Genomic DNA, 13,370 nt, shown 5'->3' with positions numbered 1-13,370 from the left:
TCTTTGGAGTGGGTAAAGTTTGGCTTGATTCCTCTGGAGTGTTCAGAGACACTCTTAAGAATTAAAGTAAAAAAGAAAGGCTGGGCTTCACCAAGATTACCAATTCCCCGTCTTGTTGGACTCACTCCACCAAACAGCTTTAAAATGCAGCAACTCTCTGCAGGTTGGTCTCAGACTACTAGCAGTCAGGAGAATTTAATCCCAGGTAAAAAGGCCCAGTTGAAGCTAACCCACAGTGCACCGGAACAGGGATTGTCTAAGGATGGTAAGTGTGCTTGTGTGCTGGAGGAGAAAGTCACCAAGCTTCATGAACTCTCATTTCTCTTGTGAGCTTTGGCTTGTGACTTTCAGCAGTTATCTCAGCACAATTACAGTGAGAGACTAAGAAGACTTAGTTTTTTTTTGTATTTTCATGCATACACTTTCATTTTAAAGTCTAATAGTAAACAGAAATGTACTGTAAGTTTCCCAAACTATGTCATAGCTATGCTCCGCATATCCCATAGAAGTAAAAGTCATTGAGATAACCTGAATGTGGAATATAGTGGTGCATACATACCACACATACAGAGTTGTAGACATTTTTCCAATGCTCTTTTCCTGTTTATTCACCTTATTACATCTGTTACATAACTTTTCAGAACTGAAACAAATTGGTGCTAAAAAATAAAATCATGGGCTAAAAACTAAACAAAAGATTCTCCAAAAAAATAATTGTGTACTTTGTTATTTATTATCTAGGCCTAGGTGAGATCTCGCTAACCACAGAGAGGGTACCATTTGAAAATACTGGACAGTCTTCTTGATTAACATCAAATTGAAATACCAGTCTGTCTGCCTGTAGCTCCAAAACAAACACCTTGTTTCAGGATTTGCACTTCTCCACAATGTCAAGAAAGGGCCTTTAACAATTAAAAAAACTCCCCTTAATGTATCCCAGTCCCCAGTTTCAGCTGGAAAGATTAAATGAAGAATATTATGAGAAAATGTGTAGGCTTCCAGATCACATAGACTGTTATTCATACAGTAGTAATACTTCCATTGTAATATTATCAGTTGTTTGGATAACAGTAGTGCAGCTGTTAATCCACACTGGGAAAACTAGATAAAATACAGTATCTCTTCTGTCTTCATACAGCTCTCATAAACTGAGACCAGTAAAAGGCCAATAATCCATAACTTATCTTTGGACAGTACTGAAAATCGGAGTGTTTTTTCTTTTGCTTAGTTTGGTTTTCCTTCAGTTCTGTGAGTTTTTCCTGAAAATACACACATTACGTTGTATATATATTTTTCTCTTGCAAGTGTTGAAAACAATGCTGAAAGGGTGTACAAACTCGCAGAAAATATTCAAACTGAAGAGAATGAAGCAGAGATTGTGATATGCATTAACAATCTATTGACATTGCAGAACACGTTCAAGACTGAAATGAGAATTTCTAAACATTTTGAGTGAAGCTTAAAAAGTTGTCGGGAATCAATTATTTGAAGGAAGAAATAAGGAACCTTATTTTAAGGTTGTGCCTCCTGTGCATGTCAGTGTATAAATTGCCATTTCTTGAGGGGCCTAAATTTTAAACTGAAGTTATCAGTCTAATTTGTTTTGTTTTAGACCCAGAACACGAAGACGTTTAAAAAAGCATTAAAGATGTACTCTGTAAGAAGCTTCATTCATCAGCTACTGTACCTATGAACAACTATTGTATACTATGTTTTTTTCCTGCAGAAAGCAAAGCATAGGTATATATTTTGTTAGATTGTTTATTTTATTGCATTGATACAGTAAATTATTAATTATTGTCTCACCACCCTTAAATCCCATTTCTAAGCATGCTACCTTGGTTGAGTAGCACAATAAACATAAGCAATAGTTACTATATTCTGGTGGTTTGACAGATGCTAGCACAATTACTGTAAGGAAGGTTCTTCCAACACATTTGTTTCACATCAAAAATTGCTCCTTGTTCAGGGACAGATGTAAGAATTCCAAAACAACACATAACTTTTGAAAGCTTTGAAAGTCACCCTCTGTGTCTGTCAGAGGAAATTCATCTCTCACTGTATTGGTATTGCTGAAATAAACCTGTTCCGATGTGTTGAATGTCTGCTACGCTTTGTAACCCCTTTTGTTTTGGCTTTGGTTCCCTTGCTGAATAACTCTGGCTCCTTCTGAAGCAGCTGTTGGCCGTTGGTTGTGCTAGAAATGTGGTGTGTGCTTATGTTGCGAAGGTGCTTCATATGTGGGCTGGTGTTCCTTGATATTTAATCAGATTTCGAAGGCTGAAAACAAACCTGCTAACCCATTGTCTCTCTCTTTTCTTGTTTGAAAAGAGAGATGTGCTGGCTGGTGTTTGTGCGCATCAAAAGAGTTTGTTGGCTGAAACAAAAGAAAGTATAATTTGGATTACTTGTCAAAGCTAAATCTTAGGCTAATGGAAGTAGAATAAAATGTGAATATTGCTCTTCTAAAATCAGGCTCCATTGAGGTTAACCTTCATTGTTTAGATTTTTTCATGCTGCAAACGTTTTAAAGAAGTCATATCTGGCAGTGGTAACTGTGGATCTTTGAAGTAATGATATCTTCCCCTCCATATAAAACCTTGAAGGCACTCTCCAGCATCTTCAGATGTTTCATTCTTCTGCAAGGTGTACAGAAATTGCCTGAAGCGTGCAATGCAAAGATGTGTCCCTTAGTAATGTTTATGTATTAATGACATAACCAATCCCACTGCATTTACTGTAAAACAATTTTTACTTCCATAACCCTCTTGTAGCTTTGCAATTTCTCTTCAAATGAAGTCATATCTTTAATATTGGGCAGGTTTAGGCCTGTGCACCTCCTTGGATTACCAGAAGTCCTTCCTGATAAAACTTTATAAAACATCCATGGCTTGTTTTTTCTTAACCAAAATGTACTAGACATTTCCAGCTGATATAACAAGTCACAGCTGTAGAATGTTACTAAGACAAGGTACATAGTACATAGAACAATATTACCCTGGCTTTTAGTGAAGTTAACTTTACCAGAACATTGTATGACAACTCCAGCATTAACATTTTAAAAAATGCAAAAAAAGATCAACGAGAAGATTGTTTTGCTCACCCATACGGTTAATGATAAAATAAAGTAGAAAATTAGTGAAGAGCTTTGTTTTCATGTGGTATCCCAGGGCTTACACTGAGAGGAGCTGAAGTAATACAATAATTGTGCTTTTCTCTGTGACAACAGAGCTGAAGCCATCAAGAGACACAGAGGAAGACGCAAGCGTTCTGATGGGAAACACGCGTTTTTGGCATGGCAAGGACTACTGTAACTTTGTCTTCAAGGACTGGGTGCAGCTGGACAAACCTTTCGATGGTAGGTACTGTACTGTACTTCTGTTTGACACTGGCTAAGCACCTGCTCCCATGAGCAAAGATGATTGAATCCATTGTATTGAGGATTTTCTTACTTCTCTTTTTTGAGGTGTGTAGAAAACACATCTTTATTTCGAAACAAATGACTGCTGCAAAGGGCTGCACTGACTGGATTTCAAGTGAAAGAGAGATAATGTTATAGCGTTAAAACTGCCAGAGTTATAACAGTGATGTCCAGTACACCATCATATTCTTATTCATATTCATATCTAGAACAGAGTAAGACCCAGCACAATTATATTATTGGATTGGTATCCTGCTGTCATGTGTACTGTCTGCTATGTTGCATAGTGTGAAAGCTGAAGTTATGTAATGTACAGTAAATAACCTTTGAAGCATGAAATGGCCTCTTTATTGCCAGTCTAACTCATTGGCTCTACAGACTTCATCAACAGGTACACCACTCCAAGAATGCCCTGGCATGACATTGCCTCAGTGGTTCATGGGAAAGCAGCCAGAGATGTGGCAAGACACTTTATACAACGATGGAACTTCACTAAAGTGAGTCTGTTCCTCCATATACCTAGTAGGTTTCTTTTCTCGGGCTATTGTAGCAAACAAGCATGTTACAGGCAGCATGTAAAGCTAAATTCGCTCTGTTCTCTAATAGATCATGAAGCCAAAGTACAGATCCCTCTCGTATCCTTACCTTTTGCCGAAGTCTCACACAACAGCCAACGATTTGCGGTACCAGGTTCCAGATTGCATCCAGACTAAAGTACAGGTAGGATAATAATAGGGCTTTAATGAAAGACAGGAACTGCCTTGTCAAATTGTTATTTGATATTAAAGTTACTGGAATTTCAAATGCTGCATTATAGTTTTCTTTTAGATTTATGACCATTTCTTCCAGATCTTGAGATCTGCAGCTGACTGGTCTGCAGGAATCAAGTACCATGAGGATTCCATCCACAATGCCTACCTCCATGTGATTGAAAACAGCAAGCACTACATCTACATAGAGGTCAGCTCTCGTGCCAATACGATCCAATGGAATTAACAAAGGTTTCTTTGAACTTCAAAGTTAGATTCCCACAAGAACTGTTAAGATGTTGTTTCAGGGATGGTTATTGTAATATGTTTCTTACCGTATATTTTATTGTCTTTTAGAACCAGTTTTTCATTAGCTGTTCTGACAACAGACACGTTTTAAATGGAATTGGAGATGCCATTGCAAAGAGGATCAACAGAGCTTACAAGTAAATGTTTTCTTTTCTTATTCAGTTGTAATAATAAAAACGTGTGTGTCCTGTATGTGGAAAATATCATTTGAATTAAGCTTTGGTTATTTTTGACCTGTAAATCAATTCGTTACATTTCTTTCAGTAAATATTTTGTTCTTTACTGAGAAATAGTCGGTACTTGTGTTATTCAACAGCAGTTGCTATGCTTTAGTATCTGTTTTTATTGCCTATTCAGTGTGAGTTAGAGTCGATATAGCTGTTTTCCTCTGACTCAGGCTTGACTTGGACTTTGTATTGGCCTTTGGCAGCCCAGGTGTCTGCAATAAACCTATACACACTTACATCAAATGATAAATACCTAACTTAAATGCAATTTACAAGACCTGTAAACTAAACAGTGGAATTTTAAAAAAAACAATGAAAAAAGGCAGTGACTAGAGTAGTGAAACAGATGAATTCTGAAAGTGACTTTTTTAGCCAAGAAATGAATTCAAGCATATGGTGTGTTATCTGATCTCAAACATGATGCCAGCCTGCAAACAGGGCCATGTGCTCCCTTCATGCTTCGTTGGTGCAGAAATGTAAAAGTTTGAGGTATTATTATTGTGTGTATTAAAATGAGCAACATTTTCCAGAAGTTAGGCACCGCCAAGAGCAGGCTGTACGTGGCAGAAGTCATTTTGGAGGCTGTCTATTCAGTATTTGCTCACCAGCTATAAATTCCATATTCATGTGTGCCTAGCTGTCATAAGAAGGTCTATATTTAACCAAGGGTGATGTAATCAGCTGGTTAAGATGCTTGTCATGAGAGTACTTTGCTGGTCTAGGTTCTTAGGTTCTGGTTTGGAATCTGTACCAAACTGGTAATAAACCCATGTGACTGTACATATTTTGCTTGTCCTGTAATATCTCTTATCTGTTATCACAAAGTATTTGAATATCTTCATTATACAGCAAAATTGTCTGTGGTTATAAAGGAGATCATTATACTGTTCTATGAAACACTAGCAAGAACTTAATGACACAGACTAATTTAAAAATCCCAACTCTGTTGTCAGAGGTACTACTTCTTTAATTTTATGAGCGTTGCATTTCTTTTAAAATAATGGCACCAGATATCCTCTGTTGCCTTCTGAGTTCAGAATTTGATTTTATTCCACTTTTCATAATTCATAACCCCAGCTGGACCTGAGCTTGCTTGAGGTTGTGCAGTGGCTTTTCATTATTCCTCCATTGTTTCTGCTTTCTTCCAGGGAAGACAAAAAGTACCGTGTGTATGTGGTGACCCCTTTGTTGCCTGGGTTTGAAGGAGACATCCAAACTGGAGGAGGCAATTCTATCCAGGCAGTCATGCACTTTAACTATAGGTGAGGTGAAATAAAGTTCAGATTTTCAATAACACAGGTAGAGACTGCCACAGCACAGGAATTTCAACAGCTTCCTTGTCAGTCTTATTACTATTCTCCGCTGTAAAAAAAAAACTAGCATTACAGTGCTTACAGTGTGCTTGTGAGCTCTCACATCTTAACTCTTGAGAAATATTAATGTTCTGGCTATTACTTTGAGCAAGATCTTTGTCTCAGTCTTGAGCACTAAATACTATGAGACATCAGCGACACTGTCACTATCACATCTGCTTAATTATTACAGTAAGAATAAGAACATATTATTTTAAGAACATTTAAAAAAATAATTTTAATGCATGAAGGGGGGTCCAAGGTAATGTTGCCATCTTTCCATGACTAAGAAAAAGCAGAAGATTCAGGTTTTTGTGAGGACTGACAAGTCAGGGAGACTGTATTCAGTGTCTATTGTTTCTATGTGTGATCTGGTTGTAAACCACTGAGTTTTGGGGCAGTAAGCTCTTAATGTTGCACAGTAAATGTACAACTGTTTGAGAATTGATTTTCCTAATTCAATTTGGATCTGTAAAATTGTATGGTGTAACAATGTTATCTCTTATCGGGTCAGAACACGTGTATTACTGTGCAAATGAATACCTAACAAGACTTTTAAGTAAAATGCTAATATTAAAATTCCCCAACTATATCGGCTTCTTTGCGGGCAACAGCCACAAAAGCAGTCACATTGTGAAGTATCTCAGAATTGTTCAGGTACAAAGAACTGTCTGTCAGGCACTCTGTAAGTGGCAAATTGTAACAAACACCTCCATTTAAAGAAAAGTCTCCTTCTCTAGACGTTTCTTAGTCTTTGACTCTTAAGAGATTTACTTTGCATTTTTTAGTATTTGTTTTTAGGGGGATCAGCTGTTGTAGTTGGAGTAACACATAATCAAAATATTTGGTCTCTTTTCAAAGCTCAGATAAATAACCTGTGTTCCAGATCTGTAATGTTTCAAATTTCCTGCTGTAGAGCTGTATGGCTCAGAAAAAGACAGAGCTTTTCAGTCTTGTGTGGATTCATTCAATTTAAAACCTGTGTGATTTGTCAAGTATGAGTTTATGTCTATTCATTTTCTTTATTGGCAAGTGATTGATATTCTGTATTATTACTTTTAGTGGTTTTAAATAGGGATACATGAAACGTTTTAGACCAAGTCAATGATTGGAAATTTGAAATTTTGAAATTTTTGAAATGTCAAATATAAAATCAATAGCCTACAAAGACAGGCAAATAAAACTGAGCTAATGATTTCTGTTGGTAAATTAAAGGAGAACTGCAATGCTATTTTTATATTTTGGGGTAGGATAAGTGCATTTCAAACTGCAATAAAAGTCAAATGTACAGAGTACATTGGTGATGTGTGGTGGCCCTATTACATTGTAAACAAGCAGGCTTGTGAATCTCTTTTAATCCAATAGAAATATGGCTATCAACTTTGAGATGGTTTTGCTGGCAAAAACTACTGACTTGACTTGACTCTGCATGTACTGTAGATCACGCAAAAACATTTCTGAGGTGAAATGTCAGCTGCACAACCTGTACTTATTTGCACGTACAGTGCAGTAATAACTGTCTAAGAAAATGCAGTACTATATATAAAATGTACAGTAATTACGGTTGTTTTTATTTTCCAGAACGATGATCAGGGGAGATAATTCCATTGTTTCACAGCTGAAAAGAGAAAGTAAGTGTTTTGTTTTGGCAATAAGGTCATATTAGCTATACATTTCTTACATTTCATTAGATGTACTGTGTATTTCTTACTTTTGGAGCTTTTTTGTCTCACAAGTATGCCGTCTTCTAATTATATACTTTATATCTACTTTCAGTATTCTGAAAAAATACACTGGAGAATGTCGAGATATCAAAATTAGATCTTAGGGTCTTGACATTGACATTGGGGGCTGAAATTTTGTGGCGGCTTTCCAAACTCATTAAACAAAACTGAGTGAAAAAGAAAATGTCCAGTTAGCATGCTAACATGCTAACTGTTTCATCCAAATTAGGGTCGTGGGAGAGCCAGAGCCTATTCCAGCAACAATGGGCGCAGAAAGTATAAACCCTGGGCACACACAGACAGACACAAACACATACATGCTCATGCCAGAGCCAGTTTTCCACAAAACCAATTAACCTACTAGTATATGTTTCTGGACTGTGTGAGGGAGCATCTGGAGGAAACCTACATGAACTCGCTAAGAACATACAGTACAAACTCCATGCAGATAGCACCCCAAGTCCTGAACAGAACACAGGATCCCAGTGCAGCAGTACTAATTTCTGCGCCACTGTGCCATCCTTGGATGATACGTGAAAAATAATGTAATGGCTATCACAGTAGTTTTCTTCCCGAGTTATCTCTGGTTTCTAGGGCTGATAGAATTTCTTACAGAATTGTCATGACTGACATGCTTCAGAAACCTCCTGTTTCATCTTCTGACATGTTATTTTTTAAATGTATTTGAATCTACCGATGATATGCAGGTATCCTGCTGCTGTCACTACACACGTTTAAGTAATAAATGGGTTATTACTGGACGATTTAAAATAATTAAACACACATTAAATTAGAAAAGGTCCAGCCAGTAAATTTCATGATAGTGGTTACTATCTACAAAGTTCAGCTGTTTTGTCCCTGGTGCAGAAGTGCTGTGGTGTGGGGTGGGGTGTATCTTTTGGGGTTTCTGTCTAATTTAAATATTCTGTTCCACTTTCTGCTGAACACAGAAATTCGTACATAAACAAAGTGGATTCAAGGCCAGTTTACCTCACATTCCAAATAGAATCTCTTTTCTACCTATCAGGTAGATCATCTGAAGATGTACAACACTTTAGGGATCCTGATTTCAGCTTGTTCTTCTGCTCCACTGTATCCACTCTGAGGTGCTTTGTTGAAAATAATTCTACAAAAAGTATGATATAGACTCATTATCTGCTAATAGACACTGTTTTGTGAGATCTTTTTCTATATTAATACTTGAGACAAACTACTTTGGTTTGGTTTTTACCTATAGTTCCATCTGTTATTAGTCTCTCTAATCTCAGATAGTCCGAACAAAGCATTAAAGTTCTCCAAGAACTTTTGTTAGTTTATATAAACTAATTATATTTCAGAACGTTTGGCCTTTCAGGGCTCATGTGGTCTGCCCTGTGGCCACGGGTGACTGCTGAAGACCCATAAATGTAGCTCCACTGTGAGACCTGTGATTATTGTATTGTATTTCCAGTGGGGGACCAGTGGATGAACTACATCTCATTCTGTGGGCTGAGGACTCATGCCGAGCTTGAGGGAAGGCTGGTGACTGAGCTCATCTACGTCCACAGCAAGATGCTGATCGCCGATGACAACACGGTCATTATTGGTGAGTGAACAAGATGGGGCATTTGAAGCAGAAGGCCGAGGAGTTACTACTTCAACAACTGTGCAGGTAGTTTGAAATGTGTATACCAGGTAAATGGTGATGCATTCAAAGTATACTATATTCCTCATGCTGAACAAGACCTCTGAGTTAAAATCTTAAAGTGCAAACAAAAAAAGTTCTTAGTACGGTATGAAATAACATTCTGAAGTACATACATACTCCAAATTTGTGCTTTGTAACATAGCCCTGCTGCTTTGCCAAAAGTGACTATTTCCGCGGATTGTGTTAGTACGGTAGATTGCAATTGATTGTCTGGATTCGTTTTAAGCTCCCCCTGCTGCTGACAAAATGTATCTGCAGTTGGTCAAATACTGTACAATGTCTTTCCTGTGTTCCTCCTGTGTGTCTGATGGTGTGGGCATTATGAATTTTATTTTTTGATTAAACATCCCAGAAGAATATTTTTGGCCCCAAAGTTTTTCTTTTCATAAAATACAACAGGCTTCACACTTGGCCTTTCAAGTAGATACTGACCAAAAATAATCTTAGAAATATTTTCTAAAAATGTATTAAACCTTTCTGAAATTATATTTAAAAAAATAATCTATGACACTGTCTTCAAACAACACTTTGAACTCATTTTGAAGTTACAATTTTCTAGGATGCAGCACCTGGGTATAATCATTTATATGATTGTTGGACAGAAGTTGCAGAAACCAATGCAGTGCAGGAAATGGGGCTGGGGATGATGTGTTGGGTTGTAACAGTGGTCCGTCTAGCTTTGGATGATGTCAGTTTCACAAGCCTTTAGTTTGGCTGCTCTGGCATTTCTTAGTCAACGTCTTATTCAAGATGGACATTATCTTAAACATATGACAGGCTGTGCATACAGGCATTTGTCCTGCTGCCACTAATATATCATCACCAGCTGTCAGTGTCTGGACTTTTCCATACAGTTTCAAATGCTGGTAACCAGGCTTATCCGTACATACTGTAGTGTTAATTTCCAGAAGTCTGCCTCCTCACTGTAATATCATTTGAATTTTATTTGAAGAGTGGATTATAAAGAGCCTTAAAACATATAAATGCAAAAATAGTTTTCTTTCTTGATGACTAATGTTTGGTAAGTGGTGTTTGACTTTAATGAAGATTCTGCATGTGGGAAAAAAACAATGCTATTCTGGAGTCAGGGAAATCCAAGGAGCCGAAATGATTTGGCAATTTGAAATTGTACTTCTAATATTTGTCTTGTCTGTCCTTTTTAAAGTATTAGCAATGTTATAATGGGGACCTTTGCTGACCTCACTTAGGAAAAATGAGTAAAGGCCACCAGATCATTTTGACTTCTGACCTGAATCAAATCAGAATTGAGCTCTATTTACACACTATTGAATTAGCCTGTCTCGCGACCCTCACTGGGACAAGGGAACTGAAAGTGGATGGCTGAATTAGCCAGCTGCAGAAAATCAAATAATTGTTAGGGTCACTTAATACCAACATCTACTGCTTTAAAAAAAAAGATCAAAGCAAAAACAGCAGGTCACCGCGTTCAAACTGCAGATGACATTTTTCATTCAGCTTGGAATTTCACACCTGGGTCTGGGATACTAACACTCTGTCTTTGGAAGTCCTTCATTCTTGTTGAGGCATTCACGTCAGCAACAAGAGCACTCTGTTGAATTCGAGTATCTTATTACAGATTGACTGTTGTTTCCAGTACTTGTATTGACAGCACATGAGAGGCTTTTATTGCAGCAATCATCAGTCTGTACCATTTAGTGTCACATACCGTGCTTACATGGACTTTGTGCTTGTATGTCCTCGGAGGAGCCTGCGCCATCCACAAGCTCATAAAGGCTTCTGTCAGGGCAATTAGTAATGCTGTAGCCAGCAAAATTAACCATGCTTGCTTTCCTCATTGCAGACAGGTCATTTCGATCCCCAAAGGGAACGTTATGAAATTATGTAGCCTGCTTAAGCAGATGTTTTCTGTCTGTCTCTTGCACTGTTTCAGGCTCTGCGAACATCAACGACCGCAGCATGCTGGGGAAGAGGGACAGCGAGGTTGCCGTGATTTTTGAGGACACAGAGATGGTGCCTTCTGTGATGGATGGGGAAGACTATCAGGCAGGAAAGTTTGCCCTTCAGCTTCGTCTGGAGTGCTTCAAGTAAGTCCGTTTTTTCTGCTGCTCGTGTTCTTCGTTGGAAGCATATAAGGAAGTGGATGGCGTTCGGCTCATCTTGCTCTTTTGGTTTCTAGCAGGTAATCGATGTGTTGATGTCATCTAGACATTTCTTGAAAGAAGCTAGGGTATCAGCAACATGGCTTGGTAGTTCCAGGCAATGATCATGTAAAGATGTGTCTCCTGTTCTTTGTCCAAACCATCCCTGCCATCAGTTTCCACTTGTGCCCTTTGGTTCTTACAAAGTAAATATGTCGTTTTCAAATGTGAAAAAAATGGCGTTTTTTCTTTACAGGATCATTCTTGGGGCATTCACAGATCCCACAATTGATGTAACAGATCCTATCAGTGACCGTTTCTACAAGGAAGTGTGGATTGGGACATCTGCGAGGAATGCAACCATTTATGAAAAGGTACTTTTAATTTAAAAAAAAAACAGGATCCCCAGTGGTCTAAGGAACTGAATAAGATCTGCAGGGAACACAGGGAATAACGAAGAGGCCCCCAAAAATGACAAGGCCCTCAGTTTGACTAGACCAAGGTCACTAGCCATGATCTTCTGTCATTCACAAAAGATCCTTGCTGTCAGTTTTGTGTTGGAATGTAACAACCACACTTGCACATTTAAAGCCCTTTTGGTTATGTTGTGCAGGGGTGATAATACATTGTAATGCTTTACAGCTTGGATGTCCCATGTCATAAAAGTCATCCGTCATCAAATATTAGAATTCCAAATTGTTTAACCCATAAATGGGCCTTTGTGAAGCACACAAAGGTCCCTCTACTCAAACGTTTGCTGAAAGTTGCAAAGTCATTCCACTAGAGGGTGTTTTTTTGGAGGATTCTCCAGACAGTTGCGCACAACTGACTGCTGTCAGAAGCCGATAAACGTTTGCTCACCCAGGTTATTCTTGGGTTATCAGACAGCAGTAACCCCTGTGGCTTTGCCAGGTGTTGATGCACTTGCGTCGTTATGAATGAGCTTCATCTGTCCTCCTGCCAAACCTGCAATTCTCCCCCTGGAGCTGGGGGACTCGCAGTGTGGCAGAAGAAACAGACGGCCTGTCCGTGCGAATTGCAGAGGGCGCGCATGTGCTGCCTTCATCTCTACCGAGCTCCCGTTGATGACGAATTGGCTGGCACAAATAGGTGTGGGGGGGTGGGGTGGAGCTTTAAAACTAAAAGAATGGTGGCCTTCATAAAATTCAAAGGCTCAGTTCCATTGCAGCATACCCCCCAGTTGGAAGCAAGCAGAAAAAGTAAAGGGAAAATGCATTACTTTAGTGTAGCATTTAAAGTTGTAGCGCCTGAGAATGTTAACTCTCCGTGCCGCCAGCTTAGACATTGCATGGCCTACCCATGAATTTTAATAAACCGAGGGATTCATCATTTCAAAACCAATCAAGAGCTGACACTGCCAGTAATGCAGCCCCTGGCAGCTCATCCCCACAGCTGTCCTGCAGTTCTCTGCATACAGCTTGCAAGGTCAAAGTGATACAACCATTAATTAAGAGAAACATGACTTTTGTGAGCTCCTTTACAGGGGGGAATGTTCGAGAGTAATTTATAGAAATGACACTAAGAGGTGGCTCAATGTCATCATGGGTTAGAGCAGCGGACCCTTTTAGGCTGAGTTAATTGATTATTTATGTTATAGCTGGCTGAATACAGTATATCATTAAAAAAATACACGACTTTTTTGTTAAATACTACTACAGGTTTAGCTCATTAGAATAGTTAGCTAAAATCCTTTGCATAGACAGTAATTTTAAACGACCCTGTGTGTTATTTAATTTGCTGACCTTTGGGTGAGGTCTTAC

The 13,370-nt window shown here is 38.5% G+C and overlaps 1 protein-coding gene across 5 annotated transcripts in view; it reads left to right on the top strand.

Annotated features, from left to right (window-relative positions):
- The window catches only part of pld1a (phospholipase D1a), a 49,097-nt gene that overhangs the window by 33,670 nt on the left and 2,057 nt on the right, over window positions 1–13,370 (top strand). For 3 of the 5 annotated variants that reach the window (XM_015361282.2, XM_015361283.2, XM_015361281.2), the window contains exons 16-26: window positions 164–265; window positions 3,230–3,358; window positions 3,800–3,918; window positions 4,028–4,141; window positions 4,271–4,381; window positions 4,528–4,616; window positions 5,855–5,968; window positions 7,640–7,689; window positions 9,233–9,367; window positions 11,382–11,535; window positions 11,846–11,963. In XM_015361282.2, coding sequence (XP_015216768.2) covers window positions 164–265; window positions 3,230–3,358; window positions 3,800–3,918; window positions 4,028–4,141; window positions 4,271–4,381; window positions 4,528–4,616; window positions 5,855–5,968; window positions 7,640–7,689; window positions 9,233–9,367; window positions 11,382–11,535; window positions 11,846–11,963 — 1,235 coding nt within the window. The remainder of the gene's footprint in view (window positions 1–163; window positions 266–3,229; window positions 3,359–3,799; window positions 3,919–4,027; window positions 4,142–4,270; window positions 4,382–4,527; window positions 4,617–5,854; window positions 5,969–7,639; window positions 7,690–9,232; window positions 9,368–11,381; window positions 11,536–11,845; window positions 11,964–13,370) is intronic. The other 2 variants (XM_015361285.2, XM_015361284.2) reach the window with 1 other exon arrangement.

The sequence above is a fragment of the Lepisosteus oculatus genome, chromosome 13 (assembly GCF_040954835.1).
Source record: "Lepisosteus oculatus isolate fLepOcu1 chromosome 13, fLepOcu1.hap2, whole genome shotgun sequence".
Taxonomy (NCBI): Eukaryota; Metazoa; Chordata; class Actinopteri; order Semionotiformes; family Lepisosteidae; genus Lepisosteus; species Lepisosteus oculatus.
The sequence above is the reverse complement of the archived record's forward strand: the minus strand, read 5'-3'. Positions and strand labels throughout refer to the sequence as shown.